This window comes from Myxine glutinosa, chromosome 11 (assembly GCF_964187855.1).
Source record: "Myxine glutinosa chromosome 11, kmMyxGlut1.1, whole genome shotgun sequence".
In the NCBI taxonomy this organism is placed as follows: Eukaryota; Metazoa; Chordata; class Myxini; order Myxiniformes; family Myxinidae; genus Myxine; species Myxine glutinosa.
Genome location: NC_136271.1, coordinates 70,538,419 through 70,564,314, shown reverse-complemented (window position 1 = coordinate 70,564,314; position 25,896 = coordinate 70,538,419). Strand labels below are relative to the sequence as shown.

Below are 25,896 nucleotides of genomic sequence, written 5' to 3'. Positions count from 1 at the left end.
GCATGCATTGAGTGCCAATTCATCAAGATGCTGCTCGTACATCAGTGTTTAAAAGAAAGCCTCAGCTGACGACATGCTATGGTCACGTGGAGATCCCCTTGTGCAACTGTGGTGTGGTGGTTGGTTCGATGTCTGACCTGAATAGGAAAGGTCAATCCAGGACATGCAGACATAGCGTTACATCACTGGGTAGGCTGGTGCGAGGAGGGGTGCTTGTGCTTCGATGTTCATAGCCTAGTTTTAAAAGTACCTTTGCTTTAGCAAAACTTAATTACCTGTTCTGGTTGGTGGGTCTTTGGGCAGCACCTTCGACACTTGTGGGTACCAACCTGAACCACCCAAGTAGAGACTGCCCACTCATCCCCCCTGAAAAGTCTAATTAAATAATTTCAGACGAACAACAACTCCATAAATACTCAACAGGTAAATTACCAAACAGGTTTATTTATTAACAACAGCATAGGATGCATTATTTAAGCAGTCTTGGTGATTGGAACACTTGTTCACACCATGTGGACATACTTCCCAAAACATAGAGGATGAAACATTTATGTTTCATGAAAAGAGAAATGTTTGTTTGTCAATTTACAAACCGGGTCGATCAGCACCCGTATTGCAAAAAAGAACATCTGTGAAAGAAACGTTGGTAGAGCCGTGCAGCAAGTCAGGATGGAGGGCAGATCAGCTCACCGCTCATCACACAAGTGGAGCAAACCAGGGAGGGAGTGGAAGGCTGCGAGGGGGAGGGTGAAAGAGGTGGGAGGGAGAGGATGGGTGGGAGGGAGGATGGAAGGGGTGGGAGAGGGTGGCAGGGAGGATGGAAGGGGGTGGGAGATGGTGGCAGGGAGGATGGAAGGGGTGGGAGAGGGTGGCAGGGAGGATGGAAGGGGTGGGAGAGGGTGGCAGGAAGGATGAAAGGGGTGGGAGAGGGTGGATGGAAGGGGTGGGAGAGGGTGGATGGAAGGGGTGGGAGAGGGTGGATGGAAGGGGTGGGAGAGGGTGGCAGGGAGGATGGAAGAGGGGGTATGGGAGGGTGGGAGAGGGTGGCAGGGAGGATGGAAGGGGTGGGAGAGGGTGGCAGGGAGGATGGGAGGCTGGAATGGGTGGGAGAGGGTGGATGGAAGGGGTGGGAGGTTGGCGGATGTTTGGCTAACGTGCATACAGCAGCACCTGCATACAACTGCTTTAATAACGTTACCGCAGGAAAGAATTATACAAAACGCCATAAATTAATTATACACTATAACTTAGTTTTACCCAAAAGTGGATAAGACTACCCAAAGGGTGAGGTGGACAAAGAACAATGTACATGACTTCTTCTTTTTTTTCTGTCGTCGTGACCTGGATGTGCAGGTGGTACACTGGGTGAGCCTGAGAATGCAACCCACAGCAATTTTTGCAATTCCTTCACAACAGCAATCCATCTGAAAAACAATTTGCAACAACACAGAACATTTATTAATGCAGTCTCTCCAGGGTATGACTTTGTCTCGGAAAAGCACACGCGCACACGTCCCTTACGGAACAGGTAAAGCTCGTACTGTGAACAGACAATTGCATTCCACGACACTGAAGTGCAAATCCTTACCTTCTGCCCGAATCTCTGCACTTCCAGCGATTGCCTCAACTTCTGCTCTTCCATCTTGTGTCACGGGACTATTGAGCCCAGGTAGTGGACCAGCAGCTCCAGGTGCCTCATTTTGCCCATTGCTTTCAGGTAGCTGTGTGGATGGTTGTGCAGAACTGGGCTGAGTAGAGGCCACGGCCTCTTCATACGAGGGGAGTGCAACGGGCAGACCATCAACTATTAAGTGAACTTCGTCGTCTCGTCTACAAAAATGGAGAGGTCAGACAAGACGTGCAAGTTAATATATCTGGTCCGAACATAAGGAAGCTATCGGCAGACAAGCTTTTTCATCGGAAGTGATGTTCATGCCAGTTTGCACAACCTTACCTGAATATTGGTACTCGTGGAATTCATAACTAGATGTGACGCAGTGAATGCATTTGGGGGTAGTCTATATTATTCCCATTTTCTGAATACACCTACAGAGCAAACGAGTTCAAAGAGCACCTTGCCCCACACATTCATGAGAAACGAGAACATGGGCGGTCTGAGCGGCAAATTTGATTGGCTGAGACGCTGTAAGATACTGTAGCATTTTGTCCAAGTATTGCCAAACACTGTTTTCCGAAACACAAACCAAATGTTTTCACCTTGATTCGCATCAATCTGGGTTGGTGAGGAATGGTAGTTATTTGAATTATGTGATACAGGTTGAACTGGCTTCTCTAAATGCTGCTCATACGTCACTGTGAGCCCCAATAATCTCCGACAGTTTGACAAAAATAAGTAAACACATTCCGAACTGACTAGAAAATAGAATTTCACGTGAATGTGTCCATGGATTATACCTCCGCCCACGTTATACAGTCACGTGAAAAAGTAAGTACACCCCATGTAAAGTTTAGACTTTTTCAACATATTTCAACATACAGCTATTTGATCTTCATTTCAACAATATTGATAGATAAAGGTGATATAATATACCAAATATCATGAAACATTTACATTTTGTAGTCCATTGTATAATTTAAATAAACATAAATGCAAATTTCACATGTGGAAAAAGTAAGTACACCCCTACATTTATCACTACTTCAAATACCTAAAATTCGAATCAGGTGCAAATGATTATAACATCGACAGAGAGGATCTTGGAGGAACCTGTCTTATTTAAACCTCAGACATTTAGTTTGGTTTGCTCTTTGTTGTTGAAGTGTGCGGCGTCACCATGCCTAGATCAAAAGAGCTCTGAGGCCTTCAGAAAGAAGGTTATAGAGGCCTACGAGTCTGGGAAAGGATTTAAAAAGATTTCCAAACAATTTGAAATCAATTATTCGACTGTCCGGAAGATCATCTACAAGTGGACAAGATTCCAAACAACTGCCAACTTGGTCAGGCCAGGCCGCCCCAGCAAGTTCAGCCCGAGAGCAGACCGCAAGATGCGGTCTATGGATACCAGAGTGAAAGAGCGGAAGAACAGGATTTTAGGACCCGTGGGCTGATGCCGTTAGGTCCAGTTGTAGAATCAGAGTCGAGGGTTGACAGAAACTTTTCCACCTTGTCAGGAGGAACGGACACAGAGTCCAGGAGCAGCTGGGTACGGTGGGTACAGAGAGGGATGGGTTTGGGACACAAGATTTAGAGGCAAACACAGAGTTGAGGCATTCAGCATTTTCACGTGCGGAGATAGCCGTTTGAGGTGAGGGAGGGGATGGAGGGGGAACAAACACCAGAAACATATTTGACCAGACGTCACCAGGATTTGGAAGAGGGACACAGATAAGAGAGTTCGGTCTTGAGAACGGAGAGATATTGTTTCCTGGCTCTCCTGAGGGTGGAGGAGTAACACGATAGTTGAGGTCTCCTGGCTTTCCTGGGAAAACCACATTTCCAAGCTGGCCTCCAAAGGGAGTCGCCGACTGGGAATCCTCCATTGTGCGAAGTCCTTCCTTGGCACACCTGAGCTCCTCACCACATACAAGGCTTTCATCTGCAGTTTAATGGAATACTGTTCTCCCCTCTGGGCCGGTGCTCCTGCCTCACACCTAGCTCGGCTTCACGCTGTTGAAGCCAAAGCTTTCGGAATCATTGGAATCTCCCGCGATGAAGCTAACTCTGAGGGCCTTTCACTCACTCACCGCAGGCAGGTTGGTGGTCTTTCTGTCTTCTCCCGACTCCTATCCGGCCTTGCTCCCCCAGCTCTCTCTGGGCTCTGCCCCCCAAATATTCCTACAGGTCGCACAAGATCTGCAAGCAACCCTCTTATGGTGAAACTGCCAAAATCAAGACTCTCTGCTCACCTTCACTCTTTCATTCCCCTTTTCTCCTGCCTCTGGAACAAATTCCCTCACTCCCTTCAATCTCTCTCCTCCCTCCAGGTCTTTAAAACACCTGTTCACCACCATCTCTTGCATTCCCCCATCCAAAACCTTGATCTTTTCTACCCCCGCTAATTTCACCCCAAATCCACTTTTTTGAAATACCAACTTCTGTCCTGGAAGTCCTTGGTGTCCTTGTGTTTTATACTTCTCCCACCCCCCCCCCCCCACCCCTTCCCACGCCTCCTCCCCCCAAGCCCTCTCCCTCCCACACATCTCCCTGCTCTCAAATGTTGTGTTTGTGTGCTTCCCCTTCTCTCCCCATCTTGTCTTCCGCTCCCTCTTTATATATATTTTGTTTGTCTGGTTGATTTGTTTGTGAAATAAATGTTAGTTCTTTCACGAGCCTCGATTCAGTATACAAAAAAAAAAGGAAAAAAAAGCTCATGGCAGATAGTGAGCCCCAAAAGCTTGAGTGACAGAACTTCTTGGAGAGGATTGTTCAGAAAGTAGATGGGAGGGTTGTCCAGTCGGTCTTTTCGGAGAGACAGAGTAAGAGTGTGAGATTTGTCAGGATTGAAAGACATGTTCCACTTGTTTGACCAGTCTGTGATTTTGTCCAAGTCTTCAGAGAGTGAGGAGGCTGCAGACTGCCGATCTGAGGGATGAGATATGGAGTGGCAGAGACTGGAGTTATCAGCTAAAAGATAGAAGAATTTCCAGAGAGTCAGAGAGATCATTGATGAATACCATAAAAAGCACAGGGCCCAGAACACTGCCTTGGGGAACTCCAGCCTGAACAGGAAGGGGAGATGAGAGAATTCCATCTAGAGCCACATGTTGACTACGAGAGGAGAGGAAGTCCCCGAGCCATGTGTAGAGAATTTCCATGGATACCACAAGAGAAGAAGCTTCATTCGTATTCTTAAACTTTTTAAAATTTCCCCTTCCGAATCACGAGCCTCTGTGAACCTATTCCCCATTGTCTCATTGAAACATTGCCCTGATATTCATGGATTCGACATTCGTGGCAGTTTCCAGGAATGTATCTCCCGAAAATGTCGGGGTTCTACTGTATTGGAAAACATGTCTGAGTCCTTAACTTCTGGAATCTAGAAAATTGTGCAAATAAAAATAATCTGCTTTACCCCCGGTCAGAATTGTCAATTCTGCCAAAAGAGAACGTCACCAATTTTAACTTCCCCATGGATTTACTGAGGCCAAGCAGAAGTGGTTTCATGCGCCATTCAAAATTATGCAAATTTTACAGAATTACAGAAAGTCCCGATTAAGCAGGAAGTAACTCCTCAGCACGAGCCCCACGGATTTAAATAGGAAAGGAAGATAATTTGAGGAATGAGAAAGGTTTTCTATTTAAATTCCTTGTAGCTGAGACGTCGACCAGCAGGATTGACTCGTGAAGGAGTTCGTTCACAAAGCCTGCGAGAAGACATTCAATATTGGGAACATGGGGCAAAGCGGACGTAATAGTCATGTGAGAGGTGCCAAGCACCAAAGTATAATATCCCATGTGATTGCAAATGACTGGACCAACTCCCGTTTTATGGTATTTTTTGGCGACAGGACAAGACAGGTATACAGTCGTGGCCAAAAAATATTCTCTTGCACTTTTTTCAAACAATTCACCATTTCTTCCAGAAAATTATTGAAATGAATATTTTGGTCTCCACATATGTATTTCTTTGGTTTGCAGTGGAACAAAACAAAAAGAGCTGAAAAAATAACAAAATCTTAGCTGATTCCACACAGAAATCCTAAAATGGGCCCATACAATATTATTGGCACCTTTTAGAAGTTGTTGGATATATTTGGATTTCAAGCAGGTGATTCTCCTTTACTTTGGAATTGAACTCACCTTTGGTGAGTTGCAGGTGCCTGCAATATAAAAATCACTCATTCAACCAGTTTGAATGGAGAAAAGGAATCATTCTGCTGTTTTGTGTCACTGTGTGTACCGCAATGAGCATGGAGAAAAGAAAGAAAACCAGAGAATTGTCTGAGGAGGTCAGACACAAGATTGTAGCCGAGCATGGACAATCTCAAGGCTACAAGTCCATCTCCAGAGACCTTGATGTTCCTGTGTCTACCATACGCATTGCTATCAGGAAGTTTAAGGCCCATGGCACTGTAGCCAACCTCCCTCGACGTGGACGCAAGAGAAAACTTAATCGAAGATTGCAGCTAAGGATTGTTCGAATGGTGGAGAAAGCACCTCGATCAACTGCCAAACATATTCAAGATGACCTTCAGACACAAGGTACGACAGTCTCAACTCGCACCATCCGTCACCAACTCAATGAAAGCGGGTTCTATGGTAGGAGACCCAGGAGGACCCCACTGCTGAGAAAGCCTGGCTGCAGTATGTCAAAACACACCTGAACAAGCCAAAATCCTGGGAGAATGTCCTGTGGACAGATGAGACCAAATTAGAGCTTTTTAGTAAAGCACATCATCTCTATGTTTGCAGAAAACAAAATGAAGCCTTCAAAGGAAAGAACACCTTCCCTACAGTCAAACATGGAGGAGGTTCAGTGATGTTTTGGGGTTGCTGTGCTGCCTCTGGCACTGGGTGCCTTGAATGTGTGCATGGCATCATGAAATCAGGAGATTACCAAGGCATTTTGGAGCGCAATGTTCAACTCAGTGTCAGAAATCTGGGTCTCCGTCGAAGGTCATTGGTCTTGCAGCAGGACAATGACTCCAAGCATACTTCAAAAACACTCAGGAATGGTTCAAGACAAAAGGCTGGACTGTTCTGAAGTGGCCAGCAATGAGTCCAGATCTAAATCCTATTGAACACCTGTGGGGAGATCTGAAAACAGCAGTTGGGAGAAGGCACCCGTCAAATCTGGGAGAACTGGAGCAGTTTGCACAAGAAGTGGGACAAACTGCCAGTAGAGAGGTGGAGGAAGCTCATTCATGGCTATAGGAAGTGCTTGACTGCAGTTATTTTGTCCAAAGTCTGTGCTGCCAAATATTAAGTCAAGGGTGTTAATAATTTTGTCAATGCCATTTCTTTTTATTTTCTAATTTGAAAGGATATATTAAGTTCTGAATAAAAAACAAAGGTTCTGTAATATTAACAGTGAAATAAAGAATTGTGGAGACCAAATACTTTTGTCAATTTCAACTTATTTTTCGAGAAAAATGTAAGTTATTTGAAAAAAGTGCAAAGGTGCCAATATTTTTGGCCACGACTGTATATAATCTTTACGTACAAGTGATGTCAGAAAATATAATATCACTTGTACATAAAACATGTGCATCAAAAGTCCTGGAAAACAACTTTTTTGTCCTTCCTGGAAATTTGGTCAGCCATAGTTGTGCATGCATGCATAATCAACTGGAAAACGGAACACAGAGCTTCATGGGGTACTCAGTGTCTTGCCTGTTATGCCGAAGGGATTTGAGCCTTGGCTGGAGTAGGACAAGCAGCGTAATGAGGAGCAATATGAGCACGACCGAGCTTGCCGTCGCTGCAACTATCGCCCAAGGTGATGTTGCGGAATCTCCACCTTGAACCGCCAAGGTCTCTAAAAGGAATCATCATGGGAGGGTAGAAATGGCACCAAAATAATTAACATTAAAGTGTAATCCTCAATTTAAATCAAGGATGATGAGGTTCGGAGGGCTGTTGTATCCATTTAAGGGTTGCCAAATACGATTGAAAATCTGGTATGGATTTGACAAGGAAAGGCCGACACTGCAGGAAATCTATACTAACAGGTGAGTGCCACTCGTGCAACATTTAAGAACCGAAGTAGGCCGACGGGAAGGTGTGGTGAACGCTGTTCACGCGAATGACCACCCCGACACTGCATTTGTGCTTACGAATTAGTACTCCTAGGTGGTCTAAGAAAGTCTGTAGGTACCATTAACAACGTTCATCTCAGGTAACTCTTGCTTTTTATCACCATCGTCAGTCCTTGAAAACTCATCACTCATTCACAGTATCTAGAAGGTACTATATAATATTTGCTTTGCATTTTATTTGAATGCAAAGTTGGGACTCGTGGAGGAGCTAGAACATAGAATGGATCAGGACGTAACAGAACAAAAGGAACAATAGAAAGAGTGGGGGAAACACACCAAAAGCAGGGTTCAGGGACAAAATATAAGGAAACTTGACCAAATAAGGGGTGTGGGAAAGAATGAGGGCTAGGGTAGGACAAAATGGGCACAAGCTCTCGTGAAGGAAAAACTGGAAAATTGGAAAAATAAGGTCTTGGGGAGGGAAAAAATGAGGGTAGAAAAGATGATGATTTTGGATAGTGGATCATCTGAGATGGTGGTGAACAGCTTTCTTGAAAACCAGGAGGGAAGAAAATGTGGAAGTTGGTTCCAGAAGCAGGGAAGGGGGGGGAGGTAAGAGGAGTGAATTCGGGCAAGTGAGGTAGTGATTCTGGAATTTGGGAGTTTCACCGGAAGAGGGTTGATGGTGGACCGCATACGCTCTGCAGGAGCATTGGGTGGGGCGGGGAGAGGTCTGAGGGGGGTGGGGGTGGGAATAGGAAATGAATGAGGGCAGGAGAGGCAGTGATTCTGGAATTTTGGAGTTTCACCATAAGGGGGTTGATGGTGGACCGCATACGCTCTGCATGAGCATTGGGTGGGGCGGGGAGGAGTCTGAGGGGGGTGGGGGGTGGGAATAGGAAATGAATGAGGGCAGGAGAGGCAGTGATTCTGGAATTTTGGAGTTTTACCAGAAGGGGGTCGATAGTGAACAGCATCCGCTCTGCAGAAGCATTAGGAGGTTGGGGGGGGGGGGGCAGATGGCAAATACAGCAAGAGCAGACGGTGCAAGACCAGAAAGGGGTCGGTACCTGACAAACCGCAGACCTGTGTGTGGTGTGAAAGTGATAGGCCCATAGATTCAGCTTTCTATTTTTGTTTTTGGCATAACATTTTCACCAATTGATTTACGATCGTACATCAGCAAAGTTTTGTATAAAATATGCGTCTTGCGTAGAGGTAGGCCAGTTCCCGATATTGGGAAAATGACCATCTGTTCCTAGATTCGATCCAGTAATTTTCTTGTTTAGGCCCAATCCTTAAATGCTCAACAAGTGAAATGGTAGCAATATGCAAGATAAGCAGGAGACTCACCCTGGGAGGGCAAACAGGAGACCTGAAGTGGGGGAGACCAGACCCCGTCCTGGCAAGTGTGAAACTTGTAATCTCCCTTGAGTGTGTATCCCGAGGTGCAGTAGTATTCCAGCACGGTACGTGACACGTAGCGGTCACACGGCGATGGGTGGCACAGGAAGTAGCCATTTTCAGGTCGTTTGGGCACTGTGCAGACTGCATCATCGTGGCACAGACATTCTCCTTTTCATTCAAAAACAAGTCTCATCACAAAAATTACTGCAAACGTGCATCAAAAGTGACTAACCATATATATTCTTGGGATTCGTTATTCGGGTATTTGTGAAATTGATGGCCACATCAAATTTGACGGAAAGGGGGACACAGCTCTTTCATCTTTTTGATTGTGTCAATTATTTTTCTTTCTCTTATCCAACGAGACATCGACATGAAAAGGAAATAACAGAATCTATAGAACTTTATCAGAAAAACAAAACGATCAGAAACGAGACCGTTGCTGCAACTCCAAGACGGCTGCAGAAATTTCACCCACATTTGTCAGCCACACATTTCAAGAGTTGCATTGGAATCTTATAAGTTATAAGTAGTCTTAAAAGTAGTTTAAAAAACAATAATCGTGAGACACTGTACAGAAGTCTTCACCAAGGATATCTAAGAAATCTCGTTTACTGATTATACGGGAACAGGAAGAGGAATGAAACAAACCACAGTGTATCTAGAAATGTCTGTTATTATCTTCGTCACCGAAGGTGAATGCAGGATATGTATTCACTGTTTGTCTGTCTGCTTGTGGGCGGGATATCTCTAAAAGTTGGGGGTGGATTCGAATCAAACTTGGACAGGTTGGGTGTGTGACAAGGACGAAGTGATTCGATTTTGGTAAAGATCCAGATCCCATAATATTTTTAAGTGAAACGATTCTTCACCATTGAGATTGGGCCAAAGAGGAAACCAGGACCAACTTTTGACTGTCGTGAGGCATGAGTTTGTCATTTGTTCAGGGTGTCGTTGATAATGTGCCCACTCTCTGTGAACGACACCATGGGATCACTACCGTCAGTAAACTAATGCTATCAGATGGGACACCCAGTTTGACATCCGTCTGAGGGACGGCACACTGTAGTACATCACCCTCTCTGTGAGGCATCAGTTGAATACTTACTTCTTTTTTTTTTGGATCCTTTTCTTCAGCTTTGAGCTTCTGTTTCCCTTCGTGAATTGTTCTATTTGTCCCGTTTTCTTTCTCAGTTGTTCTCTCCGTCCCTGAAGTCTGTCTTTCCATGGTGATGTTTGGTGTCTATCCGTGGTGTCTGGCATATTCATTTCTTTAAAGGGGGAATATTTTGGTATCATTTTTGTGAGTGCACGGTTGGTTCTTCTTACTCGTATTTTTGGCCATTTGTTGTTTTCTTTTTGTTAGAATGGTGGTCTTTCCCCGAATCGTATTAATCTCATCTCATCTCTATTTTGTAGGTCAACTCTTCTTCCAACCTATGCTGCTCATAATCATCCCAGTCTTCCTCCTCTTCTCTGCTCCGCTGTTCTTCCTAGTCTTCCTCATTATCATCTACCGTTCTTACTCGTATCACTTCTGTCTGTGTCATCTGGTCTGGGTTAGCCGGTTGGTCTCTCGGTCCTCCCTCCCGGTCCTCTCACTCAGTTCTCGCTCTCTGTCTGTCTTTCTCTCTGTATCTCTCTGTCTATCTGTCTCTGTGTGTCTCTTGGTGAGTCTGCATCATTTCCTTTTGTTATACTCTGGCCCTGCTGTTGGGCGTTAAACTGTGGTCTGAGTTCCCATCCTGTTGCACAGCTTCTCTTTTTGTTATTGTGACGAGGTTCTCATTACCTTCTTCTCGAGGACCAGTGTCCCAGTTCCTCTTGTGGAGCTGCACTTGCATCAGGTCCCTCCATTTGCTGTGCAGGCCCATCACAGTCTGTTGCGTGCTCCTCCTCTTTGAAAGTTTCTCCTGTGGGAATTTCATCCCAGGTGTACGTCAGTTCTGTCCATTGTGGCATTTCTGGATATTCTCCATTTGTTGTCGACCACACTTCCTATTGGCTATTTGAGCTGTTCTTCTCTTAATAATTTTGTTTCTTCTTCTGTGAATGTTTTCCGTTTGGTTATTGTACTAATAACGCGTTATTTATAACGACAGTGTTTTCAGAATAGCCTCTCCCATGTGTTTGGACTTTCTTGTATTATGCCCTTTCGTCTTGCCCATCCCATAGCCCACAGCAACATCCATTCTTCTTTTATTCCGTGGTCATTTCTCTCCTGCCTTTAGCTGTTTTTGGATCGGTATTTTTAAACTGTTGATGCTACTGTGGTAAACTTATTGAAGACTCTTTCTGCTTTGGTGGTAAATTGTGACTTCAGTTGGTCCACGAAACATTTCCCCCTTCTGTGGATCCCCCATTCCCCCATGCCTCATGCACAGATTACACTTTGCAGTTGAGGACAGTCTCCTTCTCCTCGATGCTCCAGGTCACCCCATTTAAACGTTTCCTGTTCATCTGGAGCACAGGTCTTGTTGGCTTCAAAGCATGCCGCACCTCCTTAGTGTTCTGCTTCGGTGTGGAGCTCTCCTTGCGAGGATTTGATCCTCTTCCTAATCGGAGAAGGTGCAATCTTTATCTCTTTCCGACACACCTTCTGGCTGCTCGGTGTGGCCACACAGACCGAGGACTCTGCGTAGAAATGGTCCGTGTCCCATTATTGTCTTTTTGCAGCAGCTTGCTGTTATTTTTGGGCAGATTTTGGTGACAGCTAGCCATATGGCTTTCCCCCAGGGGCCCTGGCTGCTTGTCAGGGGTCAGCGAATGCACTCTGGAGAGTCTTGCCAAGAAGGGTAAATGCCCACAGGAATGCACACTTGCTCACTAGATTTCTCCTCTCTGGTTTGGCAAATAGCTTGACTTCTGCTCGAGATCACACGCAAGGGGGTGGGTGGCACGTACAACCCAAACCACCTAACCCTCCTATGTATAAAAACCTAAGACCTTCACATTACAATTTTAGAAATGCAACAACGTTTAATCACCTCTTCCTTAACCCTCCCTGAAGTAGGGCACCACTTTACCTTTGAAACTCAGTGTTCTCGACTCGCTGAAAACTGCATTCACTGAAGCTGCAACCATCAATGTACAAATAAATAATTGCACCAAAATGAATAAGCACTTTCATGACTCAACTTCACTCATATTCTTGATTCACGCTCACATTTTCTCAACTTTAGGTTGGATCAGTTTTTGAATTGGCAACATGCCAATATATCTTTCATAAAGTAAATTCAGCATTTAAAAGGATTTCAATTATTGCCAAGCTGAACGCATCTCCAATCATAACCAGATAGCTGATTGAGCGATTGATCTAGCGACCACGTGTCTGTTTACACAATGATACATCAAAATGCAAGAGATAAAAAAAATTTGGGAAAGAAAGCTCGGTAGGTGGCAGCTTGGTGGGCGTGTTCAAGTCCTTACAGGCGACATGTTGGCTTTCAAAATGTGTTTACGAATTTTGTCCACAAGGCATGTAATCGCCACTTTTTAGACCAATGGCCGATCATAAAAAAAATAGAAATTCACAAACGCGCGTGGGTATCTTGGTGCCGTTTATGACGCGCTCGCTTCACCTGCCCTGCCGAACAAAGTGTAAAAGCGTATTTTATCATTTCACAAAAAGTGTTGGGGGAGGAGATAGGTGGGTGATGGCTGCTATATCCCCACAAGTCCTGATTGTGGATCCATGCCCATTATATATTGCAGTCCAAACTATTACTCGACTGGCTAGATTGTCAATTTCAATGCAAATGGTACCGAGGGCTGACAGGATGGCCTAGACTCTCGAGGTACGCACACTCACCTATATACAGTCTAGCCTGGGTTTGAATCCTGATCCAGCTAAAAACTGTCATCCCGGTGTTTCACAGTTAGGATGATTTATCAATGTGTGTGGCACCCTCAAATTAATGTTAAACTGGGTGTCTTGTCTGTCGGCATTAGTTGGTGGATGTTAAAGATCCCACCTTGTCCATCACGAAGAGTATGCGAGCTATCGCCGGCACCCTGAACAAATTACAGCCAGTTTGTGATAGACTTCAACCAAAATGTCGCTCCGGCCAACCCCACAATAATGTAGGAATAATTGTGGCCATTAAAGAAGAAGAATGCAAGTTTTACCAAGTAAAGAAAGACAACTTTTTTCCTTTTTTCTGGACATGCTCAACAGACGACATGTTTCATTTGACTTTTTTTGTACTATTCTATTTCTCCACCTGTTTCCTGTTTATTGTGTCTCAATCTTTCCCCCTGCATTTGTCATTCTCCCTGCCTGTCATCTTGTCTATCTGGTGTTACTTGTGATAGACATGCTATGTTGTGTTCAACAAAGAGGGACACTGGGTACTGTATGGGACGACATACACTGTGAAGGGAGGCATGTCGGGGGCTCCTGAGACCAAGTGAGGTGTTTGGTGCAGGAAATTCTCTGCGCTCCATGCAGGCTGTATCCTGGGTAGCAGGTGTACAGAAGAGAAGAACCGACTGGATACGTGCCGTTCAGAGAGACATTTTCACTCACCCAGCTGTGGCCTACAGGAAGAGGGGTTTCACAACCTGGTGTGGGAGGAATTGAAAGGATGAGGAAGAATGGGAAGCAGAAAGTTAGATACAAAATACAAATAGTGGGGAAAAACTTTTGTGGGGTTGCTGTTGGAAAGATAAAGAACAAGAGAGAATAAATACGTAAAGTGAGAAAAGAAAGAATGGTAAAAAGATGAGAGGAATAACAGTAATACAAGTGATGAGAACAGAAATGACGGTTAAAAAAAAAAAGAAGTTGAGGGGAAGCAGCTTTAGAGGTCAAGGAGTGAAACAAGCAAGGTACTCCGAAACAGGCAAAACACAACACCTCTGCAAGTCGGCAATACATCCCAGGATCCGTTAAGGAGACAAGTCGCCCGACCAGCGCTGGCAGCGGGATACGTAAGGTGTAGGCCGCTGGTGCACCACGCGAGCAGCGTGCTGTTTGCAGTGTAGTTATAGTCAAATGCGTGGCCGTGTGCAATCGCTGGAGTTTGACACGTGGTGACTGTAAGGAAAAGTCGGGATGGTAAAGGTTTGTGAACAACAAAAATTAACAATTTTGTTGCAGAATTAACGAGAGCGAAGTCGACGGCACACCATCACAAATCCCCTCACTTCCCACCTAAAGCAAAGTTGAAAGATCGCAAAAGGTTCCACCATGAACGACCTAATATCAAACTTTGAGTTCAAATTGTTTTTGCTGTTTTGACCTTTGTGAATGCCAAATCATGAACCACTTGAGGGCATGAACCGGGTATGAAATCCAAAAAATTATTACACATTTAATGCGTCCCCCCAATGTTGATTTCAGGTACAAAGTTTCATTTAAATGTTTAAAATTATGCCCTTAATTGTATTTTATGGTATTTGACTCCTCCGCACCCCCTAGGGCGACAGGACAGGACGGACGGACAGGCAGACAGACACAGCCAATTACAATCCCCCATTTGCATGTTTTATTAAAGGTGTGGGATAATTGAAATAATGTTACAGGTGTGCTTTATTATTCAATTGCACAAAGTTTGAAAAAGTCCAGATTATGTGAATCTATCCCAAAACATCCTGGATGTTATCATCATGGCATTTATTCATAAAGATTGGTGGTCGTGGTGGGTGGTTTTCGGGGGAAGATGCGATTTTGCCAACCGATTTTGATGCAAAAATCTGCCCGAAAGACGCTAAGTACGTACAGTATCCGTTTACGGTGTTAAATCTCTGGTAACCGAGTTGAATGTCAAAGATCATTATCCCCAAGCTTTTTTGGAAGAAAAAAAAAATGGGGCAGATATTTAAATCGGCTCCCTCTGTCTGTCTCTGACTGTCCGTCCATCATGCTATCTCCTCCTAAACAGTTGTGCAGAAATTCACCAAACTTGGTAGTTATGATCACTACATGGCAAGAAGGTGCAAGAGCGGTATCATTTTTGGCCCTGTCCCCTGGCGTCACTCGCCCCCCCTCTGCCCTCCTCACCCTCTGCCTCCAGGAAGCTTACTGGATGGAGCGTCGTCTGTCCATCAGTTCATAAATAGTTGCAACCTCTTCTCTGAAACTTCTGATGGGATTGTGACCAAAAAATAGGAATTTGCTTTTTCCTCTGAAACTACACACACTATTTTGAAGAAACTTGACCACAATCTCAATCACCCGTGATGTAGCAAAGTATTTTCATGGCATTAAGAAAATTGAGGTCTAGGGGGATCTACGGGAGGGTGCGAGTCTTAAAAAAAGTATCGTCTTAAAATACCGTGATACTGTTTAAAATACCTTTAGTCGGTATGGTATACTGCTTTATTCTACCAGGTGAGCGCCAAGGGGTATTGCTCCTATTTTTAAATGAAACTTTGTATATGGAATCAACATTGGGAGATGCATGAAATATGAAACGATTTTTTGAATTTGACCCCCAGTTTATGCCCCAGGGGTGGGGACTTGGGATCATAGGGACCAAAATAGAAGATTGTTTAACTCAACATTTGATATTGGTTCATTCCTGGTGGAATTTTTTGCAATCTTCAACTTTGTTTTAGGTGGGGAGCATGGGGATATACAATGGCGCGCCATCGACGTTTCCCAAAAAAAAAAAAAAAGCATAAAACGAGTTTTCGTACATTTTAGATCAAGGGATTTCAGCAATATGTGAGTTTTGGCATAGAGTTCAAAATGGGATCTACTGTGTATGAGTGTTGTGCATTAATGATGGCCGATGTTTGCATACTGTCGAGACTGAACAGCAGACACACAGCGTGAACTTACGCTGGCACGAGGGCAGCTCACTGGGAAACCATGAGAGGCCTCCGTGAGCACGACGCAAGCAGGTGCTCATCGCCGGACCCACAAGACTGTGACCGGCATGGCAACTGTATCGAATCACTGACAGCTCAAAGAATGTACCAGTAGGAGGTGAACGAGAACCATAAAGGGGAATTCCTGGCTCCGGGCAGAAGAGATCCAGAGAAAGCACTGCAGGGATGGTAAAAGGAATGTCAAATAAGGCCAAAAGCCAATGGAGAAGAAATTAAATAAAAGCTATTTATTTCGACAAACTAAAAATGCTAAAGTCATTTTCTGTTATGACCAGCGTTGATGTTCTGAAGGTCATTATTAATTAATTAATTTGATCGCTTTTTTAAACTAGAAGGGCACTCGGTAGAGCGCATACCTCCGCCAGGATAAACAGTTCATGGTTTCTATCCCACTGGTAGACCGAATCTGGATTAGGACCTGAGCCAAAATCTAATTGGCTTCTTCTTGTCACCTAACCATCTTTATTCCACCAAGTTTAGTCATAACTCATCCACAACTTTTTAAAATATGTTATATATCGCTTTTAGCCCGATCTCTCAATGGTGAAGAATCACTTAAAATATTAAATAATTCTCATATCCGAATCCATATTCAGATCGTCACCAAAATCGAATCTATTTGTCCTCGTCAGACACCCAACCGATCCACCAAGTTTCGTCCAAATATGTCCATAACTTTTTGAGATATCCTGCTATGTATTGTTTTTGGCCCTATCTGCCAATGGTGAAGAATCACTTTTAAAAAATTCTACTGGCCGGATCCGAATCCGAATCTTCACCAAAATCTAATAATTTCATATTTGTCACATACCCAACCTCTCCGCCAAATTTCGTCCGAATCCGCCCATAACGTTTTGAGATATCTTGTTCACAAAAAGACAAACAAACAGACAGACAGGGGTGAAAACATAACCTCCATCCACCTTCGGTGGCAGAGGTAACTAGCCCTTCACATATCATATCAAAGGCATACTAAAACCTGCATGCGATAACCACAGACAATGTTGCTGATGTTTTCGTAACAGCATGTGGTTGCATCATTTCTCTGGAAGCGTGTTTGTGCCGCCGATGCAGTGCCCCAATTACAAGTGAGCTGGTACTCAATTTGCCGACCTCGGAAGGATGACAGGCTAAGTCAAACCCCCTGGCATTAATTCAATGGTCGACCGGGATTTGAACTCAGGATCCTAGGATTCCAAGCCAGCACCATTACCGCAAAGCCAACACCATGATACCACAGACAATGAAGAACATTCTGAAAGTCAATTTTGGCACAACTACCGTTCCTCAGATTGTCTTCAGCTATATATCTATTACCTCCCAGGAAGTGACTTCATTACAGCAAACCTCAGGGTATTTCAGATGAAAAGCAATTTTACATCATCATGAGCAAACAACTGATGACGAACATGGTATATCTTCACGGCGGAGAATTCACTTTTCAGCTGTCTAGCCTGGGTGTGAACCTTGACCCAGTTATAAACTGTCATCTTCGTGTTTGCAGGCAGGATGAGGCATCAGTATGTGTGCCGTCAATCGGATGGACGTTAAACTGGGGGTTCTGTCTGTTAAAGAACAACAAAGTGTCTCGCACAAAGAGGAGGTGAAGTATCACCAGCACCGTGGCCACATTACAAATGCCTGCCCTGACTGGGAAGGCAACGGCAAACCACCCAGTGTAATCCTCGTCATGGAGGCTGCTTTGGCAACACCGAACCTGCCTTCGGGCAAAGCACCAGAAAGAAAAAGGAAGTTTTTGTTTCATGTCCATTTTTCGTTGTTGTTGTTGTCAACAGGTGGCATGTTTAGATCGACAGGGCAGACTCTGCAGCAGAAAACCAAACTCTGTGTTGGTTCTTTAAAACAACGTGGCAGGCGGCAGTACAGGGGAAGTTCAATACACACATTGAAGTTGAAGGCCTCAAAGACCAAGTCCATTCATCTGTTGTTCAGCAAATTTTAGAACATAGGCAGTGTGAATGACCAGCTGACTGTACGAACCATTGAAACCCTGCATAGGATATTCACGTAGATCGTCAGTCCACCAAATAAATCAACGCATCATCTGTCAATAAAGGTGGGTTTGTAAAAAAACAAAAAAAAACAACAATTGGGACAGAAATTCACCTTTCAGCATGACAATGACCTGAAGCACACAGCCAAACCTACACTGAAGTGGCTAAGGAACAAAAAGATAAATGTCCTTGAGTGGCCCAGTCGGAGCCCCGACCAACATCGAATCGAAAATCTGTGGCATGACTTGAAGATTGCTGTCCATCAACGGTCCACACACAACTTGACTGAGCTTGAACATTTTTGTACAGAAGAATGGGAAAATATCACCCAATCAAGGTGTGCAAGGTTGGTGGAGACCAATCCCAACAAACTCAGCTGTAATTGCTGTCAAAGGTGCTTCAACCAAGTATTAACTCAGGTGGGTGGACACTTATCAAACCAAGATATTCTAGTTTTGTATTTTTAATTAATTTTCTGAAATTTGTAGAATTTGTTTTTCACTAGGAAGTTGTGGGTTACGATGTGTAAATTAAGATGAAAAAAGTCCGATCTAATGCATTTTAATTCCAGGCTATGAGGTAACAAAAGGTGAAAATTTTGAAAAGGGGTGTAAACTTTCTATTGGCACTGTATGCACATCAAGTCAATCGGATGATAATTGACGATTTGCTCGACTTTGACCCTGTGACCTATTGACCTCAAAACTAGTTTTCCAGCTTTTGGCTAGGTCTACCTGTTGGTTAAGTTTCATATAGATCGATTTAGAATTGCAACCTGTAGGTGACTGACAGACAAACATACTCAGGAATCAAATACACTGTATTTGCAAATCTGATTTCACAAATAAAAATACCTTATTGTTTGTTGTGCAATATGTCATAAAAAGTGTTCATCCGGCAAAAGCTTTTGATGCCGAAGCAACGTTCTTTTATAATGTACACAATAATTGCAACTGCTCACCCTTTTCTTTCTTTTCTCCATTTTTAGTTCTTTCCACATAAAGGTCCCTTCCTGCCCATGGTGTGTTCCACATAAACATAAGGATCCCCTATGTAAGCATCATATAGATTATGTGGGTGGGGCAGAAGGAATGGCGTCTGACATTGCTCTGTGTTGCAATTGGATCGCTTTGCATGGATCCGGTTTCACTGGAAGATTTGCTTTTGAACACAACATACGAATGAACAGCCCGGTTATTATTTTTTCTCCAAAGTTTCATGGCCAGAGAAAGGAAGGTGGAGATTTATGTGGTTGAAGGTGGGCAGTGGATGCGGTGATTGACACAAAGTGCAGTTTTTCAATTCCTTCCATGAATAATTTGGCAGTGGTTAATTCTGGTGAAACATTCTGGTGAAATGGTTAATTCTGGTGAAACATTCTGGTGAAATGGTTAATTCTGGTGAAACATTCTGGTGAAATGGTTAATTCTGGTGAAACATTCTGGTGAAGCATTCTGGTGAAACATTCTGGTGAAACATTCTGGTGAAACATTCTGGTGAAACATTCTGGTGAAATGGTTAATTCTGGTGAAACATTCTGGTGAAACATTCTGGTGAAATGGTTAATTCTGATGAAACATTCTAGTGAAATATTCTGGTGAAATGGTTAATTCTGGTGAAACATTCTGGTGAAACATTCTGGTGAAATGGTTAATTCTGATGAAACATTCTGGTGAAACATTCTGATGAAACATTCTGGTGAAATTGTTAATTCTGGTGAAACATTCTGGTGAAATGGTTAATTCTGGTGAAACATTCTGGTGAAATTGTTAATTCTGATGAAACATTCTGGTGAAATGGTTAATTCTGGTGAAATTCAAGTAATCGTTCTAGTCAAACGGGTTAATTGTTAAAAGCTGCTCATGAGGGATGTGCAGTAATTTAACGTACAGGTGAAATGGTGGAACCATTCTGTTTCCAGAATCAACGAGTAGCCACACAGCGAGTGCTTTATTAGTTGGAAATTTTTTTTGGAAAAAGTCAATTGTTTTTTTTTCTTTTCTTCTTCTTCCTTTCCATTGCTATTTAATAACGTGTCAAAGACCGTGAAAATAGAGTAAACTCTAAACAGCCGTACGCATTGAACGGACGACACCACAAGCTGTAAATTATGCCACCTGAGCAGCAGAGATCTTGCGTACCGAAAAATCCCTGCCACACGCCACACTAACTTCACGCCCGAACGCAATGTTGGTTCCTGTCACCGAGATCGGTGAAGCAATGGCCGACCAACTTAGGGGTCTTGGACATCAAGTTCAGGTCGATCCTTTTTCACATCAACATATGACCCACTATATCTATATAATAATAGCGTAAGGACTCGACTTTGTTATCCCTTTTACGCCGCACCCAGTGACCCGATGCCCACGGCACTAATGGATTTACGATCTACGAACCGTGCTCTTTGTTTATCACGTACAGCCATACTCGAAAAATCTGAATTAGCCGACGTTGGGGCCCAAAAGCATCCGATTAACGGCCGATACGACGCCATCTTATTGGCGTCTGCTGGGTGAAGGCGAAGCAAGCCGTCCGCTGATTGGACAGTTGAAGGCGACAGCAAGCCGTCCACTGAGTGGACAATCCTGAGCATGCATTCGTGCCGGTGTCGTCGATTGTGGTGTACGCTAACCTCATCAGGTGGGTTTACCATAATTTCTTCCAACCGCGCTCTTTGTTTATCACGTACAGCCATACTCGAAAAATCTGAATTAGTCGACTTTGGGGCCCAAAAGCATCCGATTAACTGCCCATACGACGCCATCGTATTGGCGTCTGCTGGGTGAAGGTGAAGCAAGCCGTCCGTGTGGCCAGAGTGGTGCTATGCCGATTCCTATTACGAATCCATTCATTTTTCAAAAGTATATCGTAGCGTTGTCATTTAAGTAGATTGCAGTAAATACGTTGTTCATATACGCACTCTTCATTCTCATCTTTCTTCCTAACTCTTACTCGGACAAGCAAATCCCCTATGCCATCCATAATGGTACACTCTATCCATACACCATATCCTCCCTTCCGTGAATGTTCCATGGGTTTCGGCTAGTTTTAAATATTGCGGAAAGCTCGTGATGACGACGGATAATGAGAGTGGGGTGTGTTTGTTAGGTGATATATTGTGAGAAGCAGCAAAGTGGTTTCTTTATTGATCAAGGATCAGTGTGGTGGAGGGGAGGGCAGTGGTGGGAAACGGGGGAAGGGGGAGGACAAGGGGGGAGATATGAACACCAGAATTTGCATATTTATTGAACCACGTCAGTCTTCTTTTTCTTTTTTTTCTTTTCCCCAATCGGGAAGTTTGACTAGTTGACAAGAGGAACGGACTTAGGAAAGAGGATGTGGTTTTTGGAATATGCAGCAGAGAAAATGGACATGAGAATCCTAAGTAACTTCCTTGGATTGTGAAATTATCCTTTCCTGAAATAAGAAAATTGATGATGACAAAGATTTCATTTTCAACGTTTTTCCTTGTTGATATTTCCAATGCTTGCATTCAGGTTAAAGAAATGTAACTTTTCTTGTTGTTGCTCACTAAAAAGTGATGCCAGTGTCACGGTGGAGCTTGTATCACATACAGGACAGGTACAAGAAGAAACAGCATACTTGTGCATAAACGTGCGAGCATATCAGTCGAAAACGGACAAATGCATGAAGTATTTGGGATTTTAACCTGGAATCTTTGCTACACAAGCCTGTAGGTTTAGATGGGAATACGTTAGCCAACCAGATTTATTCTCATTTTTACCAGGGGGAGCAGTCTCCAGAAACTACAGCTACTTATTTAATGGCTCCAACAATTCTCAACTTCTTGTTGAGTCAGCCCGGGGAATGTTTTGGATCTGGTCTTTCAGGAACCAGTCAGGCAGGCCCGACCTTCGACTAGTGAGCTCAATAACTTGCAATAAAAAGGGTGACTGCGATAACTCACCAACTGTTCAAAAACCCACTGTGGGATATTTTATGTCTACCAATGACTAGGGCTGGAAGACGGATCCTCCAGCTTAATGTCCCACCTAGCTATGGTAGGTGCACATATTGATGCATCCATCGCACATATTGATGCATCCATCGCACATACCTGCGAAACACTCAGGTGACAGTCTATAGCTGGGTCGAGATTCAAACCCAAACTAAACAGCTCAATGTTCAGTGTGCATTCCTCCAAGCCATCATGCAAGCCCCCATGGGAGATGAGACTCAAAATCCTATCTCAATAAATAATAATATTGAGAAACGAGGGAAATTCATGATCTGCAGACAAAAAAAACATGTATAACAAGAAATTTCAAAAACACTTTGGTCTACGCAGTCTTGGGGAAAAAGGGCATGGCAAGGGTCTTTTCATCTCTTGCCCTGCGTTTCCGATCACAATCTATAATCCTAACAAGCTGCAATTTTGCCTGAATCGCAATATTCCCCAACGCTGATAGCGTAAGGGACAAATTTGATTGGTCTAGATTCTAGATGGTGTAAAATGGCTTCATATTTTGTCCAAGTACAATATGTCACCGCTATACACCGAGTATACTCGCATCGTTTTGATAGAATGTTGTTAACACATTATGGGACAATGGTCGATTTACGACGCGCTAGTCCGATAGAACGTCATTCAAAATTTCTAAACAGCGTGCCATGTGCCAGTGTGGAAGCGACAACATTGTGTCGCCCGCTAGTGGAGAACCAACAACATGGAGGTAAATGAGGCGAACGGGAGGAGAAGGAAAACCAGTGGAGGTGAGAGAAGCACGAAGATTCCCATTTTGAGCAAAATGGAATCTATTCGTCTGAAATTGCAACATAAGCATTTTTCTTTTATTCGAAACTAGCAGGGGGGTACCCGAGCGTTGCCCAGTACTGTTCTAATCCTGTTGGCATTTTGAAATCAATTTGGTTTTTTTTCTATTTTTATGCAATTCATTAATTTGTAATTAATAGAGCAATAAAAAAAAAAATTTAAACTTTTTTCAAATTTTTCAAAACTTAATTTTTGTCACAACCGTCACAACCACAACAACCACCAACCCACCACCAACCCAACACCACCACAACACCACCACCACCACCAATTAACAATTAATTTTTGAACATTTAACAGCAGATTCCCTCAGGATGATACTGGGTCAAATACGTCCCTTGTAAAGACCGCGGGTTTACCTCACATCGTCCCAATTGACAATGGACGATTGTGTTGCGTTCGCGTGGCTTTGCTACGGACAAGCTGGAACCTGATAAACCGCTGAGCAAATCATCCTTGCTACAAATTAGGAATAAAGATGATGTATCTTACCGTTTGCCTGGGTCCCGATCAGGTCACATGAACATGAGAGCAGCAGAAAGATGGCATGCCGTTTCCACACATACGGCAACGCGAATCTGTCAATCATGGCGGTCGATCTGGAGGCAAGAAGGAACAGGATGAAAAATATTATTGTTACGCAAAGGTTACATGTCTCAACCCTGCCCGATCTTGACAAGACTGGTGGTAAGGAAGTATTCCTCGTATATTTCACGTGACGTATCGTTACAGTCTGATATAATCAGTGAGGTTTTACAGCCGGAGCAGGAAGTTTTAAATGGAAAGTACAAAGCACGGCTTAAGATGAAAAACAGGAGGGGCTGGGGTGGCTGGCATGACAACAGAGAAATCAAAAGAGCCATCTGTCACCCATAGGCACAAACTTTGAGCCATCTGCCAGTCACACTTCTCTCAACACTGTTACAAACTCTTCCATTTACCATTAAAGTTATTAGCACGAAAATTAGTTAGAGAACACATATATCACAAAATAAACAAGAACCATATTAACAAAGACCGATGACGAAACGAAACCATAACCTAGCAGAAGGACGGACACAAACAGGATTACACATTTGAAAAGACGGAAAATTTACATCCAACCAGATTTCGGATCAATCAACACATAAATACACCATGAGGATAATCCATTCACCAAAGCTAGATCCCAACCCATTTTGCTTTCCTTCAAAACTTAACGTGTTAAAATCCCCACATTTCAAACACGAGAGTTGTACCGACTGACACCAAGCCTCCAACTGGACCCCTTTCCCAATTCCCATGCCAGTGCCGCACCCTCAAACAGTGCTGGTCTTATGCTCTCACACAAAGTTCCTCCCAGTTGGTAACCTGGAATGCTGACCAAATACTTAGCACGCCACAAAACAGAAAAATCACCTGCTTGCACCTTCAAAACTTCGGATATCGAAGTGCACTATGGAGTGAACATGTTAACAATTAGAACATTTATTTTTAAAACACAGGTGTCAAAGTTCCTGGAAGGGAAAGGAAAAAAAAAAGGTAGAGGGCAAAGTGTCAGCAGGCAGTGCAGGGGGTGATGGGTAAACATCCAGACAATAACACATGGAGGCAGACACACGACGTCATGAAGAGAGGAACGCAGATGAAAGCGGGACCGGGTAAAGTATTGAAAAGCTTCCAACAAGCCAGAAGCAGGCCATGAGATACAAACAAATACAAATGATAATACAAAAGCCCACAATGCCAATGACACAGCCTTAGCTTCCCTGTCCTCCATGGCATAACGTTCCACATACCTGTGCACAAGAATAGGCAAAGGAGTTCATTTAGCAGGAGGATTAGCTCAGTAGTGGGTGTTATGAGCGTCTCCTAAAAAAGGCCTCTCCTCCAAATGAACCTATCTTTATTACATATTGACAATGGCCGAAGACAAATTTGAAGTACAAGTACTGCTAAACTACAGGTTTGTTTTCAGATTAGTGTTCAAAATATAACATTCAATTGAAATCAAGTTGTTCCTCGATCATAAACCAATGTTTGTAGACAGACAGACGGAAGGACAGACAAAGTGCACCAATTGCTTAACCCCGCTTTTTCCTTCATGTGCACGGGGTAATGAGTCACATGAAACTAAATAACTGGATATATGACAATGATGTGATGGAATCACAGTAAAATTAACGCTTTAAGATTTTAAAAACAGCATACGCTTTAATATATAAACCACAAGTCACAACATGTTCATGTGAATCGAACTGATTGGTGTATTGTCAAACGTGAATAAGTTGATTACGCAAATCATTTTATTTTATCATCTTCAAATAAACCAACGATTGATGGGTGAGCGATAAAAATAAAATGTTGCTGTGATAATACAAATACCAGATTATGAGCCATGTGATAATACAAATACCAGAATACTAGCCATGTGATAATACAAATACCAGACTATGAGCCATGTGATAATACAAATACCAGACTACTAGCCATGTGATAATACAAATACCAGACTACAAGCCATGTGATAATACAAATACCAGACTACGAGCCATGTGATAATACAAATACCAGACTACGAGCCATGTGATAATACAAATACCAGACTACGAGCCATGTGATAATACAAATCCCAGACTATGAGCCATGTGATAATACAAATACCAGACTATGAGCCATGTGATAATACAAATACCAGACTATGAGCCATGTGATAATACAAATACCAGACTATGAGCCATGTGATAATACAAATACCAGACTATGAGCCATGTCAAAATACAAATACCACACTATGAGCCATGTGATAATACAAATACCACACTATGAGCCACGTGATAATACAAATCCCAGACTATGAGCCATGTGATAATACAAATCCCAGACTATGAGCCATGTGATAATACAAATCCCAGACTATGAGCCATGTGATAATACAAATACCAGACTACTAGCCATGTGATAATACAAATACCAGACTATGAGCCATGTGATAATACAAATCCCAGACTATGAGCCATGTCATAATACAAATACCAGACTATGAGCCATGTGATAATACAAATCCCAGACTATGAGCCATGTGATAATACTGTTATGAATTTGGTAGAGCAACATCTAGAGCTAGGTAGATCTGAATAGGTAGGTATTCGGCTGTCGTGACAGGGACTCTACATGTAATAAGTTCTTGATGTTTAGGCGTTT

At 43.3% G+C, this 25,896-nt stretch overlaps 1 protein-coding gene across 1 annotated transcript; it reads right to left on the bottom strand.

The window, feature by feature from the left end:
• Nucleotides 1–424: 424 nt before the first annotated feature.
• On the bottom strand, nt 425–24,798 carry LOC137418137 (sushi domain-containing protein 4). The gene is made up of 12 exons (XM_078786282.1): nt 24,770–24,798; nt 24,425–24,491; nt 23,952–24,148; nt 23,206–23,312; nt 15,854–16,060; nt 13,925–14,104; nt 13,438–13,629; nt 12,093–12,140; nt 9,013–9,207; nt 7,295–7,439; nt 1,589–1,830; nt 425–1,424 (listed from the first exon to the last, which is right to left on the bottom strand). Exons 1-12 carry the CDS (start codon nt 24,796–24,798, stop codon nt 1,408–1,410), a joined length of 1,626 nt encoding a protein of 541 aa, XP_078642408.1. The 3' UTR covers nt 425–1,407.
• Between the last annotated feature and the right edge of the window lie 1,098 nt (nt 24,799–25,896).